The sequence below is a fragment of the Gavialis gangeticus genome, unplaced genomic scaffold, assembly GCF_001723915.1.
Source record: "Gavialis gangeticus isolate Ggan-Ray unplaced genomic scaffold, GavGan_comp1, whole genome shotgun sequence".
Lineage (NCBI taxonomy): Eukaryota > Metazoa > Chordata > Crocodylia > Gavialidae > Gavialis > Gavialis gangeticus.
The window spans coordinates 22,409,314-22,428,400 of record NW_017729011.1 but is presented as its reverse complement, the minus strand read 5'-3'; the positions used below and the strand labels follow the sequence as shown (position 1 = coordinate 22,428,400).

At 48.3% G+C, this 19,087-nt stretch overlaps 1 protein-coding gene across 3 annotated transcripts in view; it reads left to right on the top strand.

Annotated features, from left to right (window-relative positions):
• KCNT1 (potassium sodium-activated channel subfamily T member 1) overlaps positions 1-19,087 on the top strand; it is a 218,196-nt gene that overhangs the window by 166,475 nt on the left and 32,634 nt on the right. For all 3 annotated transcript variants that reach the window (XM_019510827.1, XM_019510828.1, XM_019510829.1), the window contains exons 16-24: positions 1,050-1,158; positions 4,845-4,994; positions 5,428-5,666; positions 11,783-11,999; positions 14,622-14,727; positions 15,558-15,730; positions 15,929-16,000; positions 16,425-16,559; positions 17,198-17,309. In XM_019510827.1, the coding sequence (XP_019366372.1) occupies positions 1,050-1,158; positions 4,845-4,994; positions 5,428-5,666; positions 11,783-11,999; positions 14,622-14,727; positions 15,558-15,730; positions 15,929-16,000; positions 16,425-16,559; positions 17,198-17,309 (1,313 nt within the window). The remainder of the gene's footprint in view (positions 1-1,049; positions 1,159-4,844; positions 4,995-5,427; positions 5,667-11,782; positions 12,000-14,621; positions 14,728-15,557; positions 15,731-15,928; positions 16,001-16,424; positions 16,560-17,197; positions 17,310-19,087) is intronic.

Genomic DNA, 19,087 nt, shown 5'->3' with positions numbered 1-19,087 from the left:
GTGAGGTGGTGCAGGCTCCCACCCTGGGGGTTTTTAAGAGGAGGTTGGATGACCACCTTATTGGGGTCATTTGACCCCAGTGCTCTTCCTGCCATGGCAGGGGGTCGGACTAGATGATCTGCTCAGGTCCCTTCCGACCCTAGAAACTATAATATCTGCAGCCAGTTAATAGGAGTCACTACCTAGATCAATAGGAGGAGAGTCTGTGTAGGTCACGGGGACAGACCTACCAACTCCAAATGCAGCCAGACTTGTAAACCTGGCTAAGAGTTTCTGCATAAAAGAGGCAGTAAGTGTGGTCACTGAGCTGCAAGAGTTGTCAAGGGGGATTTTGTAGTTTGACAAACTATTTTTAGCATCTGTGACTGAGGAAAGTGGGAACAAGGGTTCTTTTTTTTTTTAAATATGCTGGGTATGAATCTGTCCCCTGAGCTCTTCCACTGAGGAATCCCACCAGGTCTCTACAGTCAAACTCCCACATGAACCAGCAAGCAGCAGGATGGTACCTCAATTTAAGGACATTCTCCCATCACTTTGGAAGCTAATTAAGTTGTCCTTTAAAGAGAACAATTGAGTATTTAATCCAGCTCGTTAGGCTTCCAGTGTGAAACCCAGCCCTTAAGAGCGACCCCAGACAAAACCTCTTCCCTTTCGTTTTACCCTGCCTCTGCCGTCTGGGTTGGACAGGGTTTGCTTGGCAGGATGCCATTCTGCGTGTCTATTTTTTCTTCCCTACCTGGAATTATATGCCCATTCACATTGATCCCTAAGGCAGCTGAAAGCATCCCTGGTACCTAGTGAAAACAAGCTGCTTTTCCTTGAGGCCCCTTTCTGTGCTTAATCAATCCGTGCTGACTCCGCTGGAGCTGGAACATAAAACAAACAACGCTCCAGCTGTCACACATGCTGTGCCGCCTCCCCTAGCCTTCCCTCTTCTCACTGGAAACTGGCTCACTTGAAAATCTTCCAAGGAAATTACTGGTTGCCAGAGGCAGGGAAATGAAAGCTCTGCTTGGAGAGGGGTAATCGTGCTGCCTTTTCCATTTCAGATCACGTGGTCTGCGAGGAAGAGTGCAAGTACGCCATGCTGGCTTTGAACTGCGTCTGTCCGGCAACATCCACGCTCATCACCCTCCTGGTTCACACGTCCCGGGGACAGTGAGTGTATACTGGTTTGACTTATTAATTCCCTTTTGGTACTTGCCATGGTTGTTCCCATTCTTCACCCTGATTTGCCATCTGAAAATACACATTGGGCCTTGGCTACAAAGTTGCGCTGTGGGCCTCTTAGGCTCAACCTGCCTTAGGAGAAAGGGTGGTCTTGGGGTGCTGTCACACAGGACAAAGTCTCAGGAGACCTACTTAACCTCTGCACACCTCGATCTCCCATCCCCCATTGGATCTCCCTCCTTCCTGCCTCCCAGCCTTTCCTGGGTCAGTTGTAAGGCCTGTCCTCTATGTGTTTGACAGCAACTGCAATAGGGACCTGATTTGCACTGGGGACCTCTTAGACCAGTAATGATCAATAATTGTAGCATCACCCTTGGGATCTGCATCACCGACCCACTGGCTCAGTCCCATCTCTAGTTAAGAGCACTGATCTCCCCAGAACAAATACTTGTTTTTCTATGTCTACCACCACCCATTGAGCTGGGGCTGTGTCTGCACCAAAAAGGGGTGCACACCAAACCAGTGGCATGAGCATGGGGACCCACCTAGCTGGGGCATTCAGCCTGTATATTTACTGCTTATAGATATGTTCCCCATATGGCCACAGGAATAGAAGGACACGGGCATCCAGGAGCAAGTCAGGGAGCAGCCGTTGTGTCTCCAGGCTCTGTGCAAGTGGAATGGGTTGTCCTCTGCTTGGATGCGGAGCTCATGGAGTTAGGAGCCTTCTGGGTTGGGCTCCCGTGTTTGTTGCTGGGGTGGGGAGCATGGCAGCATCTCCATGGCTCTTTATCTCTGCCTCACAGAGAGGCCAAGGGCACGAGTATTAAGGACCATAGCTATCCAGGATTGAGGCACATCAGCAGGGTTGTGTGGGGTGCCCAGGCCTGGGGCAGGAGGTGAAACTGCAGGGCAGGAACAACCTGTATGGTAGACCCAGTAGGGGCCAGGATTTGGGACCCCTGGGGTATTGCGTGTCAAGAGTGAGAAGCATTGGCCAAACCAGGGGCATGACAGATGACGTTGGCTCCCTGGAGTGTATCGTTGAGTTAGGAGCAGGTGTTTGCCCCTTGCCACAGCTGCTGCTTCTGTAGGCAAAAGCAGCTGGAAACATCTGGTTAAGAACAAATACCCATGCCAAAATCCCCACAATTGCCCAGGTCTCACAAGTGAAGGTGCTGCGGGCCCTTCCCACTCAGCCGTCCTGTTTGAACCAGACATCAAAGCTAAGTGCCGGTCAAACCAGTGATGGGGCAGCCTCATGATCCAGTCTTTGTGCATGCGTACTCGGGGATGATGCCTTCATGGTCTGTCCTGTGCGGACCTGTCCTCCCAGGGTGCGAGTCCTGGCTGAGTTGAGCAGGCTCCTGTAATTAGAGTTTGCCAGCACAGCCAGAAATAAGTCTTTGCGGTTGTACCTCGCACATGGGCCTTCTGCCTCTCAGGGACAGAGGTGACAAGTTGGTGACAGCCACATGCAGGGCTCCAGACAGGAAAAGAAAGGAAATCACTTCTGCACTGTGCAGCAGGATGCTACATACAGCGTTAAGAGGTACAATGCAAAAGCCGGACCTAGCTGTCTTCTTGCCCTTTACATTTCATTGCATGCTTTGGCATGTGGGACAATGGATTTGTCACAGCCAAACTCTGCTAGACATCCTCTCGCTGAGAGCATTATATAAAAGATAGCTGTGGTAAAGTCTGAGGCTGCAGGCTAATGATTGTACCGATCTCAAAGACACCCAGATACACTGTTAGGATATCACGGTGATGCTTCAGGAAGCCAGGCAAGCATAGCAAAACTGGTTATAGCATGTGATGCTGGAGTCTCTGTGTCACTGACTTGCTCTTTGTTCATGGGCAAGTCACTTAACCTCTTTGAGCCATGAGTTCAAGCAGCTGCAAACAGACCTGAACGATCCTGTCTCATGCACAAGTGCAAATAAAACACAAATGTCCCTATGACCGTTATAGCAAAGTTTGTTGAGCCCCTTGGGAGTTTTTGGACTTATACAGGTGCAGTGGGTTTGTGAATGGGATTGTGCTCACAGTCCCCCTGCCTTTCTTTGGGAAAGCATCACCCTAAATAGTATCTGCTCATTTGTCCCTTTCAAGCATACCCAATTATTAATAAATTACAGAGTGAAGGGTGCCGGGAAATATGATTAATGGTGCATTTCTCTGGGCAGCAGTTGAGATGAGCACTGCATGTGCTTTTGGAGAACGTGCCTTTGCAGGGCCTGGGAACAAAACACTGTTGATACTGACATCGGCATGGTGACAGGAAGCTGAATTCAAACGCAAATAGGCCCTTCAGATTGTGTTTTTCAAGTTTGTATAAAATACAACCAGAAATAAATCAGGTTGCCTAAGTACATGCTTTGATGGAGCGGGTTGTTTTTCCACGGCCAAGTTATAACGTACTGAATTCAAAGCTATGTGAAGTCAAAGGGTTATAAAGCCTCCAGCGTGTCTCCAACTCCCATCCCCTGCTCAGGATTGTTTGCTAATATTTGCCCTTTGCGGCTCCCCTTAGGAGCGCTCGTTAAATACAAAGGCGTGTACAATCTGGAATTAAAATGAGATCATTTCTCGCTTGGATGTGCTGGCAGCTCATGAAAAGGCACTGCCACCATCTTACTGGTGCGGGCCTAAAATGCAGCCAGAGCTCATGTCCTTTGTTGTCCCTCTCAGTAATCACCAGGGATCCTGGTTTTCTCTGCTTGAAAAAAATCCCCAACTTTCTGTTAAAAAACAAACCTCCAAATCCACATTTTTCCATGATTAAAATGAAACACCACTATATGTAGATCTATATACGAGTGGCGTTTCATTTAAATCATGGGAAAATGTGGATTCTGGGGCTGCATTTTTTTAACCAAAAGTTGGGGATTTTTTAAAATCAGATAAAACCAGGATCCCTGGTAATCACACTGTCCCCAGGTGGTGTAAATGGCATGCGTTCCTTTGCTGGCCCTGCGTGCGCAGCAGTGAGGCCCTAGTGCTGCCAGGGCAGAGGGGTGAGCACATCACCTCCATTGCTGAGTTCATTGTAACCCTGGGTGTGGGGCATTGTTCCTTTTACCACCTCCTTTTCCTCCAAAGACTGGATGCTGTGACTCTCCTTTCTGTCTGAATCCAGGGCATTTCTGCTCGGTTGCATTGAGCTACATTTCCTGTGCCCACGCTAGCCTCAGCCCGCACTAGGGGGCAAATGATCAGGGCCCCAAAACCAGTATTACTGTGCACCTGCATCCCCCAGGAGACTTGCTGCACAGGTCTACGTGCCTGTGAAGTGTCTGGGTCAGGGAACACAGCTGCTTAGAAAGCCCCTTATTTTAGTCCCAGTGTGAAAGACACCCTTTTCTCTCTGCTGAGCGTAAGACCTTGGGGCATGGGTTTTGGAAGGGCAGGACTCGACACTTGCAACCTGAAGTTCCTCTCTTGGCTGCTGGATTTCCACTGATACAGGTGTGCAAGGGAACGTCTGGATTTGGCCAGAGGAATAGCTGTTAATCCCACCCTTCGCTCGCTATAGTCTGAAATGCAAACTGGTCTTTCAGCAGGCTTTTGCATAGCCCGGTGTTGGGTGCAAACCCAGCTGGAGAGCATGGGGTGGTAGCACTGGGCACGACAAGGCTTTAACAAGCAGGCTTTTGTTCCCTCGGCTACAGGGAAGGCCAGGAGTCCCCTGAGCAATGGCAACGGATGTACGGGCGCTGCTCAGGCAATGAAGTTTATCACATCCGGATGGGGGACAGCAAGTTCTTCATGGAGTATGAAGGGAAAAGCTTCACGTACGCTGCCTTCCATGCACACAAGAAGTGAGAGCAAGTCTGGGCTGGGGCCTCTGAGTGCTGGCATGTGCAGGAGGAAAGGTCTTGTCCCGGGGGGGGGCATGTTGTGCCATAGCGGGGGGATCCCTGAGGCTTTGAGAAAGGCCATGCATGTTTTGGTACATGTAATGCATTGGTGGGGAGGTCACAGGGTGGCCTGGGGGGGACTTTGGAAAAAGTCTTGCATGTGGGGGGAAGTGGTGCTCCAGGTAAAAAGCAGGGTGAGGTGTGGATTTATTTATATCGGCTTGGAAAGCAGGATAGCAGGAGCCAGGAGGAGCGTGCATTAGCTTCTGCTTTCAGTGCCCGAGGTCAGGGCAGATGGCAAGAAGCACGGGCCAAAGGCACGTTTGCAAAAGCACATGGAGAGTCTTTTCTCTAGCGACCAGCCTTGAATGCCTGCCCTGTGCTTCTGCCCTAGGTACGGCGTCTGCTTGATAGGCATCAGGAGGGAAGACAACAAGAGCATCCTGCTGAACCCCGGGCCACGGCACATCATGGCAGCATCGGACACCTGCTTCTACATCAACATCACCAAGGAGGAGAACTCCGCCTTCATATTCAAGCAGGAGGAGAAGCAAAAGAAGAAGGGGTTTGCGGGGCGAGGGGCCTACGACGGTACCTCCCGGCTGCCTGTTCACAGCATCATCGCAAGCATGGGTGAGTTCCTCCAGCATGCCCAAGGGAGCAGGGGGGAGCAGTGTGGCCTGTTTGAAAGAGCATGGCAATGATGTCCATGCGCTTGGGTGTCATGCGTGGTGCATGTGTTTCTGGGATTGGAAGTGCCTCTGTGCGACTAGTGGGGCATCCTTTTCTGCTGAAAACAAATGGATGCCTCTTATCTAAAACTTTGTTCTGGATGGAGCCTTCACCTCCATGTCCCAACCATAACCCAATCCCTTTTGGAAGTTGGCAGGTATTCAGGGTACTTTTAGTAGACCCGGGGAGATCCTCCCAAATGGCTAGAGCACAGAAAGAGAAGGCAGGTCTCCTGGGTTCGGTTGTTGGCTCTGCGACTGATCTGCTGGGTGACCTAAGGTGAGTAACTTAACCCTTGGGACGTTGTGCTGCCAAAAGCTGGAGCTGTCGTTCCCCTCTATGCTGCCCCTCCACAAGTAGCAGCTGAGGAAGCTGTCTCGCAGGCAGGCTCTGTTGGTGTCTCTCCCTCGTGTAACCTTGCTGGCTCTAACTCCATAGCTCAGCTGTCGTCAGCATTTTAAACTACGGCTACTTCTTCCCATGGCAGCATAGAGAAAGTGCCCTCCGCCACCACTTCTCCCTGCCACTGATCACCGCCAAAGCCCCATGCCCATGGGTTGGATCAAATGGCTTAGTGGGTCAGATCCAGCCTGTCCCCTGCTCTAGCCCAGCCAGGGGGAGCGGTGCTGTTTGCAGAACTACGGCTGGGAAGTTTGCTCATTTGCACCATCTCTGCCATGGAGATAGCGCCGCCTCAATCCCAGAAAGAGCTGGGGAAGCTTTGTTTCTGTTTGCAAGCAGGTTACAGCAGATGCGTTTCTACCTGGATGAAGTTGCTGCTCTCGGGCATAAACAGTAGATGCAAGTTAAAGCTTTGCTAGAGGGTTGCACTGCGATGCCTTGGAAATCAACCCCATCAAGCCAAGCAGTAAGGTGTTGCAGATGTGTGCACCTGCTCTGCTTGGCAGCTGTCAGCTGGCGGCTTGGGAGGGAAAGTTTTTGGCCAGCCCCTGCTCTTGTCCTGCAGGTGCATGCACTAGCGCTGCTATTATAGGGTTGGGTGACAGACGGCAGCTTGTCGGCACTTCACTTTAGCCCCAGGGCCCTCTGCTTTTATACCCCCCCCTGCACATATTTACAATGACGTATCCTTTCTCCTGCCTTGATGCACTATAATGTTTCCAGTAGAAGTCATTGCTAAGTCCTGAAGGTGATTGTTTGACTGCTTCACACTCTCCTAGAAGTAATAAAGTCACACTGGGTTGTACATGACTCTACCATGTAGCTCTGCATGTTGCTGACCAAATGATCCCTTTGACAAGATCTGGGATAACGGGGTGGGGGGGGTATACTCGGAGCCCAATGGGGAAATAAAAGAGATGCTTTGTGACTTCATTGTAGAAAGCTACAGGGAATCTCCAAAGCCCCCTTCCAAACTCAGTCGCTATGCAGCTGTGACTGTGGAAAAGTTGCTTCCGTTTTCTGCCTGGGTTTTATCATCTATAAAGGAAATAAAATGTCACTTCCCCACCTTTAGCATCTTAGATGGAAAGCACTCCCTGCAAATGCTAAATGTTGTTATTAAGGCCCATCACATCCATTAACGTGAAGGGCATTTGCTCATATAAATCCCCCATACCTTGGTTAGAAGAATAGACTCTGCTGTCTGCATTTGAAATCATGTTTATGATTCATAACTTGATGAATGGCACAGTTTGCTCTTCAGTCAGTGGTGCATTTTCTCAAATCAAAACGACCATGACTCATTATTTCCAGCTTGTATCTGGGAAGCGCAAATTTTGGGGTTTATCTGGAGAAGCCAAGACACAATAGGAGATTATATTCCAGGCAAATCGTGTATCCATTTGCATTCAAGGGCATTAAGTTGCACAGATTATCCCAACAGCGAAACACAAAGCTCCTTGTTGGGCAGCATTTTTCCGATGCTCTTGTTATGTGGCTTTTTCTCAGTGTGAACATGTTCAGAAGTAAAAGGAGAGATAGGAATTGTATCCTACATGTAGGTCAGTTGTATTCAGCTACTTGACTGGTAATAAGGGGGAGAGAGCTGAGCTCCTGAGTCGTGCTTGCTGTGCCATGCATCGCTTTCCTACCCACTTAAAAATAACTGTGTGACAAAGGCTAAAATAAAAGCTGATGGCTTTGATTTCCAAGAGCAATGACTGATTTTGATTGCCCAGCCCTGTACGCCTGAAAAGCTCTTGATTACCAGAAAGGGCTGAGCAGCAACCCACAGAAAATCAAGCTGCTTTAAAGGGTCTCAAGGTGAGCAGCCAAAAGTTGAGTCATCCAAAGCACTAGTCACATGTGCATGTTTTGGTCCAAGACTGTGGGAGAAGGGTGGGATTTTTTCGAAGCAGCTAAGAAAGTGAAGTGTCCTTTTCCCATTGAAAGCCACTGGTTGTTGGGTGCCTGCCTCTCTCAAGTGCTTTGGAAAATTGCACTTCTCCTCTCCGTTTTGACGATGGGAACAGAAAGGCAGAGTCCAGGGGCAACATTTGAGTCTTCTGCATTTGATGGCATTGAATGCTGAACCGCGGCTATCTGACAAAAGACATGTCGATGCTGGGTATTCAAATGGTCTGACAGCAGGGTTGGAACATCCTTCATCAGGTGGTTCTTTGACTTGGGCACGATGATCTGTTTGACCCATTCATCTGAATCGCACAGGTTAAAAGCTTTGGCCTGCTAGGAGAAGCAGGATGGGTGACGCTTGGAAAGACAACATGGAAACATTAAGAATAAACCCTGAGTTCTTTGGGGGGTGGAAAAAAAGAAGAAATTGCTTTTAAGAGCCTGCAGCCGTGCTTTAGCAGCTGCGTGGGAAGGTAGCGCTATCCGGGAGCATTGGATGAGTCAGTGAGAGCATTAGTAATACCACTCCGGACATCTTTGTGGCCTTTCATTGCCAGATTTCACTATGCTTTACAAACATCAACCAATGATTGCCTAACGGGGGGTCTTAAAAGTGCCGTTGTAGGTGGGACACAATCATGAAGCAGGTGTTTTCTTTGTGGGGTCCTGCAGGGATTGGATCTTGACCCTGTGCTGTTACCAATGACCTGCAATTAAAGATAAACTCATTACTGATAAAGTCCACTGATGACACAGAGGTCAGAGGAGTCATGCATCCTGCAGAGAGCAGGTCACTGAAACAGGTCCCTGGTAACCTGGGCACAAGCAAGCAAATGTCTTTTAATATCGCCAACGGTGAAGTTACGGATATGGGAACAGAGAATTTAGGTCCTGGAAGGGGGCTGTCTCCTAAGAAGCAGTGACCATGAAAAGGTCTCGGGTTCACAGTGGATAAGGAGCTGAACTGGAGTGCCCAGTGTGAGGCCAAAAGGGCTCATGTGGTTTTCACGTGGTTTTTGGATGTACAAGCAAGGGGATATCGCATGGCAGTCATGGGGTTTTCTTACATTCCCTCTGTATTTGCTACTGGTGCTGCCACTAAAGGGATACTGCATCCAGCTCCGGTGTTCATAACTTCAGCAGGATGTTGATAACAGGAGGGGAGTTGTAAGAGACCCACCAGAATGGTTAAAGGTTTGGGAAAAGATGCCTAATAGGATGTCAGTCTATTTAAAAACTTACTTGATCTATTCATAGCCTTTCTGGGGAACAGAAATGTGATAATAGAAAGGCCTTGGTACTACAGGGCCCTTCAGTCTCACTGGCAAAGGTATAACAAGGTTGGAAGTTGAAGCAGTGCAAACTTAGGCTAGCAATTAGGTGCATATATTTTCAGCCCTGAGAGAGGCAAACCATGGCAAGATCTCATTGCTCCTGGAATACCCTGGTTTGCTTTCCAAGGCCGGGTCTGCACAAGATATTTTTGCTGGCATAGTGTTGTGGGTTTGAGCCTGTTGTTATTGGGGTTTTTTTTATCTGAACATTTATCTACCAGCAAAAGCACCAGTGAAGATGCATTTATGCTGGCAAGATGGCATTTTCGCTAGTGTAGCTTGTTGCATTTGGCAAACTGTTCATCAATGCATTTTTTTTCACATTAGAAGCTGCATTCGCTCTAGAAGGGTCTGTAGTCTATTTATACTGGGATAGTTTTACTAGCAAATCTTCTCTGGTACAGACTTAGCCTAAATCTCCTTTTCGACTACTGACTGTATCCAACGCAGCTAAGCACATGTGCAGGCACAGGCACAAAACCGAGCTGTCACCGGCCCGCTGGAAAGGAACAAGATGTTCCTCTGAAACACAGAGAGATAATAGAGTTGGGGGTTTTGCTTCTCAGAAAAGATTCCTGTGATTTCTCAGTGTGTTCCTTCAGCACCAAGGTGTTTGCCATGTTCATTCAGCTGTGCCTAATCCAGGATTTCAAACAAAAATCCCACTTTGTCATTTTTATAGTAATCTTGGCGCTCTACAGCTCCTGGTCTCTGTTGTGGACCAAGCTGTATCCACAGTTTAATAAGAACTCAGATGCAGTTCAGGGAGGTTTGACTGCAAACTCATTTATGAAGGCAAGAAAGAAAGAGATTTCAAACATTTGAGGACGTTTTGTGCTAGAGTTGAGGTGGGTGCCACAGAAATGCTGAAGAAATGGAAGAGGCTTGAAGTTCAGTGCGATTTGCACAGCAACATTTCTGGGTGCTTTTGAAAATGTAGTCTGATGGCTAAGAGACTTTGCAGACAAAGAATAGCACAGGGGATTCATTAGCACTGGCGGCAGCAGGCTGTACCTGAGACCACTGCTTCGGCAGCCAAAAGAGGACTGTGCTAAATCTGTTGAAGAGCTGCTTGGAAATGGGGCCAAGCGAGCAAGAGCGATGCGGTCACGCTGCGTGCACAGTGCATTCTCAGGAGGCTCCCGGGAACTGAGCTGTTGGGAGCCCAGAATATCTGCAAGCTGCAAAGCCATTTCCTGGAACGACCCATCCAAATGGCGCAGAATGATCCTGATCTCCAAGTTCGGATTGACAGCGGGCGCCCTCAGATGTTCCAAGCAGATATAGGGGTTATTGTGAACTGAGAATGCCAGAAGACTCTTTGAGTTGGAAAAAATGTGTTGGAAGTTGCAGATAAGAAGGTCACAAACCCCGGGGCCTTTCCCACAAGCTGAGTTTTGCCACCGAGATTCCCATCTCCATAGGACTTCAGCATGCGATCAGCTCCCATCTGGCTGTGAGCTTTGACCAGCAGGCAAATTGCTTGTACTGATAATTAAATTATCTCTTTGGCTTCAGAGAGAATGAGGGCAGCGTGAACAGTGTGGGCTCGTGAGTGCATGTTTGTTAGAGTTTAGGAGTAGTTAAGGGGGCTTTCCCCCTCCTTAACATCCATAAATGGGAAGTTCCCAATAAAGGATGGAAATCTTGCATGTTGAAGGCTTGTGAATGCATCAGCTCCAGGTGAAAATACTTGCAGGGAAAAGGGCATCTTTTAAACTGATCATTTCCCAGTTCCTATGAATTCAGTTGGCTCCTACAGCAGGTATAAACTCTTGTTCTAGGGGCTTGGTCTTGCCAGGTGCTGAGCAATCAGGCACCTATTCACAACACTTAAGCACTCTCTTAAATTTGCTCAGTTGGTCTAATACATGATATCACATCTACCCAAAGAACCTTGCCTGATTAAATTTAAGCATGTGAACAATCCCCCTGATATGGCAGAGCTAGTGAAAGCTTCCCTTCTTATTTCCTGGATAGTTTTATGTGTGTCTTGGAAAACTGAGTATCAAAATTCAGTTTGGAAATAATTAATAAAAGACCACAGATAATTGATTGTTTTAGATTGATCTGGAGTCCATAGATTGCTTATGATCCTGGCTTGTATCTCTCTATGATACATTATCCTTGAAGTCCTTACTCAGGTCTGCAACATGTTTTTACTATGTATTAATTGTTTCTTAACCCTTCTATGACTACATATAAATGCAAATTTAATGTATAGTCCAACAGAGAGGTCCTCATACACTTGCTTCCCTGCAGTACCTTAATGCCCTTGTGCAGTCCATAGCACACCAGCCTGAAATACTTTGCTTTCATTTGTTTATCGGCATATTTGTTTGGCTCTTCCTTACTCTTCATTTCCAGGAACAGTAGCCATGGATCTGCAAAATACAGAGTGCCGGCCTGTTAACAGCAGCAAGCTGACCCTCCCGGCTGAAAATGGGTCAGGCACCAGGCGACCTAGCATTGCCCCAGTGCTCGAGTTAGCTGACAGCTCTTCCCTCCTGCCCTGTGACCTGCTTAGTGACCAGTCGGAAGATGAGATGACTCAGTCGGATGAAGAAGGGCCTATGGTTGTTGAGTAAGTTGCCATTTGACAGCAGCATCGCTCTGCTTTAGTGTCAGAAAGACTTTTAAAGTGTCTGGAAATCCCGCTTGTGCAAACAGTCATGCAGTTGCAGTGCAAGAAAGGGCAAAAAACGTGGCATGTACAAATTCGTACTGCATCATCTTAAGTGATCAGCTTTGTGTAGGTTGGGATTTTCAAACAAGTTTTAAGAGATATGCATGCCTACTTTTCTGCTGTCTTCCACTTAATTCCACAAATGCCTAACAGGTGGTTCCTGTGCCGGATGGCTTGCAATCTACTCTTTGGATTGTACCTTCTACTCTTTGGATCATTGCAGCTATAGTGTTAAATCAATGAGGTGGCTTTTCTTGTGAGTCTGCAGAAGAGAAGACTGAGGGGGGATTTGATAGCAGCTTTTAACTCCCTGCAGGGGGGTTGCAAAGAGGATGGAGCTGGACTGTTTTCAGTGGTGACAAATGACAGGACAAGGAGCAGTGGGCTCAAGTTGCAGCAAGGGAAGTTGAGGTTGGATATTAGGAAAAACTCACTAGGAGGGAACAGTAACAAGTTACCTAGAGAGGTGGTGCAGTCTCCATCCTTGGAGATTTTTAAAGCCTGACTTGACAAACCCTGGCTGGGATGATGTAGTTGGGGATGGTCCTGCTTTGAGCCGGGGGTTGGACTATATGTGACCTCCTGAGATCCCTTCCAACCCTCGTTTTCTGTGATTTCAATGAGTCTATTTTTTGTCTCAGAGTGGTTCCAGGGGGAAAGTGGGGCATAGGCAGGGCAGGGCATGATTCCATGTGACTTGCGCAAAAACAGGCCAAGAGATGGTCCACCACCATGAACTTGCAGTCAAAGTCAGCTCCCTACTGAGCAGCGTTATGCGTTTACACTCAGGATTGCCTTCCAACTGTTTGCCATAAATGCACGTTCCTTCAGGCTGTGTTAATCATCAATAGACGGGTGTAAAAGATCCATGTTTAACGTAAACTCATCCTTAGATCTAAAACCCCTTTTCATTTATATCGTCTCTTCCCCTTGTTGTCTGGGATTATCGGTGTCGTCCTTGCTGTTGTCCTTGTTGGGTGTTATTGATGGGTTGTCAGTGTTGAAATCTCTGGAACTGCAGTGCTGGCAAAGTCGATCCCAATACTAATCTTGTCTTAAAGAATGACCGCAGCCTCGGTTCGGTGGCAAAGATTCAGCCAGGTTTATTGTCTACAAGCACAGCCATAACACGTTTTGACCTAACCAGTACATCAGACCAGGAGCTAAGACATTTGTACCTGTGACAGGGCAGTCGGCACAACGGCAGGCAGACTCCCCCAGGAGTTTCCCTGCTTTCCAGTTCTCTTTATACAAGGATCAAAACAAACGTCCTATTGCTTTCCATCTGTATCTTGAACGTCTCAAGCTGTCTTGTGCTGTGGGCTTGTTTCACGTTCTGACCTGACGTCCCCATCCTAACCTTATCATCCTGCTGCTGGACTATCCTCCCATCTCCGAAGTTTCATTTATTCATTGGTCAGATTTGCTGGTGAAGCTTGCTCCTGTCAGTGCTTTAGCAAAGCCTTTGTGTGAGCAGCATATATTGATGAATGCTCCAGCAAGTCCTACACCCCTCTTTGAAGCACTGGGCAAGCCTGCAACCCTCTCAGTCTAAAGAGAGAGAACAGGATCAGGCCTCAGCTGACATTCGAGCCTTGCCAATGGGAGATTAAGCAAGCCATCCACTCTGTGCTATTAAAGTGCCAGCAGGGCTCACCCTGATATTTTGTATCTCGACTGGATTGAAACAGCTAATACATGCAATTATTGTTCCCTTTCCCAAAATCCAGTTTGCATAAATTAACCTCTTGTTAATAGATTTGCCTCTGCTTCTGCTCTGTCGCTGGGGAAGCTCTCCCTGAGTTTTAGCTGCAGCGATGTGCTTATTTAAATTACACTGCCAGTTCACGAGTTAGCAAATGGTGCAAGAGCAGCACCGTGTGGTCAGTTCTGCATTTTCAAAGCGGCGATTAATGGCTACTGATGAGCCAAATAATATATTTGTGTGAGCCCACACATGCACAGGCACAAATGGGTTCATTTGTAAGGGATACCATACCGTTATTAAAGTGGTTAGTAAAGCAACAGCACAAAAGCTGGCAATTCTGACTATGGTTTTAAATGGATTTCAATTACACCGTAGTCTGAAAGCTTGTTTTTTTTCTTCCTTTATAGCAGCAGTGCAAAGTACAGCACATACAGTATATTAAATGAAGGCAAAACCAAAAATAGGTGATGGGAGTTTTGTCTTTTTTTTTTCTGACTTTTTTTTTTCTGAGTCTGCTGGCCAGTCTTAGATGTTGAGACCCATCTCTGCTAAATGCTTCCAGATGTTTTTGTCTTCCAGGATCTGTTTAATTGTCTGGGGGTTCATGAGAATAAAGGGGATATGTGTCTGTGTGTCTATGTTGCCTTCATCCCATTCTGTGACCCTTTGCTGGCTGAAGGCTTTTTTAAAATGTGTTTCCGTGCTTTATTTCTATTCTTGCCGTTCCAGCGTCACTTAATAGCGTTTGCTTTGTGTGTGTGTGGCAAAATACAGGCGTGCCCTGATACTGATGGCTGTTATTTCTGCTCTAGGTACGTGAAAGGCTACCCACCCAACTCCCCCTACATTGGGAGCTCTCCCACTTTGTGTCATCTCTTACCTGAAAAGGCCCCATTCTGCTGCCTCAGGCTGGACAAGGTAAGAGGCTGACTTCAGGGCGAACAATAAAACATGTCAAGGACATAACTTTCTCACTGGGAGGGTGGTGAAGCACTGGGACAGGTCACCCACAGAAGTGGTGGACGCTCCATCCTTGGAGGTGTTTAAGACCTGGCTCGACAAAGCCTTGGCTGGGATGATGTACTTGGGGCTGGTCCTGCTTGAAGCAGGGGGTTGGATTAGATGTGACCTCCTGAGGTCCCTTCAACCCTCATTTTCTGTGATTTCTATGACAGCCAATGGACAGAAGCCCTAGACCCACCCTGGTTACTGTCCTCCTGTTTTGGAGACTCATCTGGGAGACTGAGGATTGAATAGACCTGGGCAGAGAGCTCGCTGTAGGGAGGATGACCTTATTCACAGGGGCAGAGGGCATGCACTGTGCTGTACCAGCCACCTGGACAGCTGTCCTCTCCATGGCCACTTGGTCTAACTCCTTCTAGCTGTGCAAAAGTCACTCTAGATGCTCAAAAAAGATGAGCAAAGTGAGACATTGCCTGCCAGAGAATGGGGCCATCCAAGCTGTGGGCCCCAGCCCCCCATGGCTGAAATAACAGCATAGTCCCAGTCCTCTCCTGATCAGACTTGGCAGGGTTCTTCTCCTGCTCATCCTGCCCGCTGGTTGCTGCAGACCTCACAGCATAGGGCTGAGCCTGCCTAGTGGTTTTGCCATGTCTGAATTTTGGAGAATTCCCTCTCCCCAAGGGAAACGTGGCCGTTCATCCTCTGGTCCCCAAAGCCTGGTGTCAGGGCACATGGGCAGCTCGGAACGGATCACCAAGTCATGATGCTTTTCTGCCTCTGCCCAGGGTTGCAAGCACAACAGTTTTGAAGATGCCAAGGCCTATGGGTTTAAGAACAAGTTGATTATAGTCTCAGCAGAGACTGCTGGGAATGGGCTGTATAATTTCATCGTCCCCCTCCGCGCCTACTACCGGTCCCGGAAGGAGTTAAACCCAATTGTGCTACTGCTGGATAACAAGCAAGTACTTTTCGAAAGTCATTTTCCATTGCATCAGACCTTTCCCTCCATTCAAATGGGCATTTCGTACCACGAGGGATTGTGTTGAGTGGTTCTAGTTAATGTTTGAATGCACTATATGCAATATTTGACTGAGCTCCAGTACTTCTTAAAGAAATGTCCTATGAACGTTTTTTCCATTTGTCTCTCTTCCTTCAGGCCAGATCATCACTTTTTGGAAGCCATCTGTTGTTTCCCCATGGTTTACTACATGGAAGGCACGATTGATAAGTAGGTGTCCTTTGTTCACAGGTGTTATTCTGTCAGTCTGTCTACCCAGATGCCCATCGGGGTCACATCTGACCGCTGCCATGCAGAATTAAGTTAAACTCTGTTATCCACCAGGACTTCCCACACTGTTGCTTCTTTGGGTTGTCTAACTGCCAGTGCTAAAGGTTGGAGAGGGTCATCTTTTAAGATCCCACAACTTTGTCTGAGTCTCCTCCTTGCAGCTTAGCAAAAGCTGTAGGATTCACCTCAAGTTTTCCCCCCTTCTTAGGCATCATAAAATGGTCATTATGATATCAGAAGGATTTGGCATGAGCTTGTCATTGCCATTCACGCAGGCTGAATGCATGCACATTTGCAAAATAGCATTCATTGTTTCATCCCTCCGTGCATTAATCTCCTCCTTTGTCTTTGGGAATGATCCCAGCCTAGACAGTCTGCTGCAGTGTGGCATCATTTATGCTGACAACTTGGTGGTGGTGGATAAAGAGAGTACCATGAGCGCCGAGGAAGATTACATGGCAGATGCCAAAACCATTGTCAACGTCCAAACCATGTTCAGGTGAGAAGCAGCCACAGGTCCTTCTCTGTCATTTGCATGTGCCTAGGACTAAGAAACGCTGAGCTAGTTGGGATCACGTAGAGGTCCCAGGTCTCGTAGGCAGGAGTCGGTTCCCATTCTGCATTTGGAGCCCAGTGCTAGAAGCTGAGCCAGCACCAGTGTGAGTGGGAGGCCAGGGCACAAAGGGGCTGGTGGGACCAGTGGGTGCTGGGGAGGGGTGTGATAGCAGAGCAGTTAGGAGATCTTGCCACTGCTGCAAAGGTGTGAGTGGGAATCCTGCTCTGGACTCATGCCACAGGCTGCTGTGTTTAACTCGGACTGCAGCTTTGTACACAGAGGCACAGGGCGATGTGGAAAGGTCCTTTCCCTTCCCCACACCTTGTGCATCAGCAGCCACAAGCCTCTCCACGCATGTGTACAATCACCATGGCTCATTCAGTGAATTAAAACCTGGCTTGGCAACATGAGAATTGCTTGCACAATGTCATGGTGCTAACCCCCCACCCATTCCCCCATCCTGTTGCTGGTCTTGGAAGAGTTTGACCATTCCTCCCAGGTGAATCTGACATGTTCTGCCATTTCCACACCCATCCCAATGCTCGCTTGCGAGGCGCTCACTGCTCTGCCTTTCTTTCCAGGCTGTTTCCAAGCCTCAGCATCATCACAGAGCTGACCCACCCATCCAATATGAGATTCATGCAGTTCCGAGCGAAGGACAGCTACTCCTTGGCCCTTTCCAAACTAGAAAAGGTGAGGTGCACCCTTGTCCCTGGAGACTTAATGTGGGGTGCTCACAGACCTATTAGCTCACTGGGGTACCTGCCTGCTGGGTTGGAAGGGTTAATATAACGAGTCATTAATTTAGAGTTCTTCCCAGCCGGGACTCTCCTGCTGTGCTCTGCAGTCATTAAAGTTAATGAATTGCCATCCAAGATACACAAGTATGCGGATATTTGACCTTTTGGGTCTCTGGGTTTGTTAATAGGTGTGGATAGATTTTGAGTTTTTCCTGCTGTCAGGCTGGTTTTCAACAATCTGAATCTCTCTTGTGCATTCATATACTTTGTGCTGGATTCATGGGGCTGAGGGTGAAGGGAGTCAAACCAATTCAGAGGAAATAACCAGCCAAATTGAAGACTGGTCCTTCCATTTGCCATCTTTTTTCCTAACCTGAGTTACGTCAGGAAGGGTATCCCTGAAAGGGCGCTAGGTTGTTCCTCAAGCTGTTCTAGGACGGAGCTGGAGTGGTCTCAGTGGGGGAAGATGACAGGAACAATGGGCTTAAGCTGCAGCAAGGGAGGTTGAGGTTGGATATTGGGAAAAACTGCCTCACTAAGAGGGTAATAAAACACTGGAATGGGTTTCCCAAAGAGGTGGTGGCATTTAAATCCATGTTTTTAAGACATGGCTCAACAAAGCCCTGGCTGGGATGATGGAGTTGGGGCTGGTCCTGCTTTGAGCAGGGGGTTGGACTGGATGTGACCTCCTGAGGTCCCTTCAACCCTCATTGTCTGTGATTTCTATGATCCATCCCCCGTGCTGTCTTGCTGGACTTGGCTCTCGCTGCGACTGATAAAACAGCCACCCTGTCCCACCCAGCTGCAAGTCCCGCCAGACAGCTCCTGCAGCAGAGGTACGGACAAGGCACAGGTATCTGTGGGGGCGGGACAAGCAGGCAGGATCATGACAGAGCTCAGATTTCCAGAGAAACAGGAGCACTAACGGCCGAGGGAAGCAAGCGGTGTGGTTGTGTGCAGGGGTTAGGCAGTCATGCCTTGGTGCTGGAGCGTGGGCCAGCCGCTGAATAGGATGAATCCCCTGTAGCAGTGAGCCTGGCGTTGGTGGACCCATATGAAAGACACTGTGGTTAATTGATGGTTAAAATGAATGAGGGCATTCAAGTCCTACCTCTGCCAGGGATCCCCTGCATGACCTTGGTCAAGCCACTTACTCTCTCTGCACCCAGGTCAAACAGGGATATAATAGCCCTCCTTTATCTGCAAGGTTGCCAGCTCTCTGAGGCAGGGATGGTCTCTGGCTAGGCCCTTGCGCTCTGACCCACATGAGCAACCTTGACCTCCATTAGGCCCCAAACGACACACGTGAAGGACGGATGGAGTTTTCTTCTCTTCACACACAAACAGAGCATCATGAAGCATCTACCACTGATCTAGGAGCATGGTCTCTGCAAACAAAGCACGTTGCAGAGCTCAGCGAAGCTGCTGAGTGCATTTGGCGTCTTGTGGGTCTGCTCCTCTCCCCAGAGCTCCCTGAAATGCAAGGGGAAGCTTTATGCTCTTTTATCCACAGCTTGGCCAGCCCCTTGTTACAGGCTTTCTACAAGGCTCACTCTTTCATCACTGGACAGTGGAGATGTGATAACAATTTTTATTAATTTTTTAATGATCCAAGAATAGTCTAACGTTTTGAGATGGGGGAGGTTAAGACTTGCTGGACCGGCCTTGGTGTTGGGAGAGAGCCTGTTGGTTGAAGAAAGACCTGGTGTCTGCAGTTATCCCTGCTGGAAC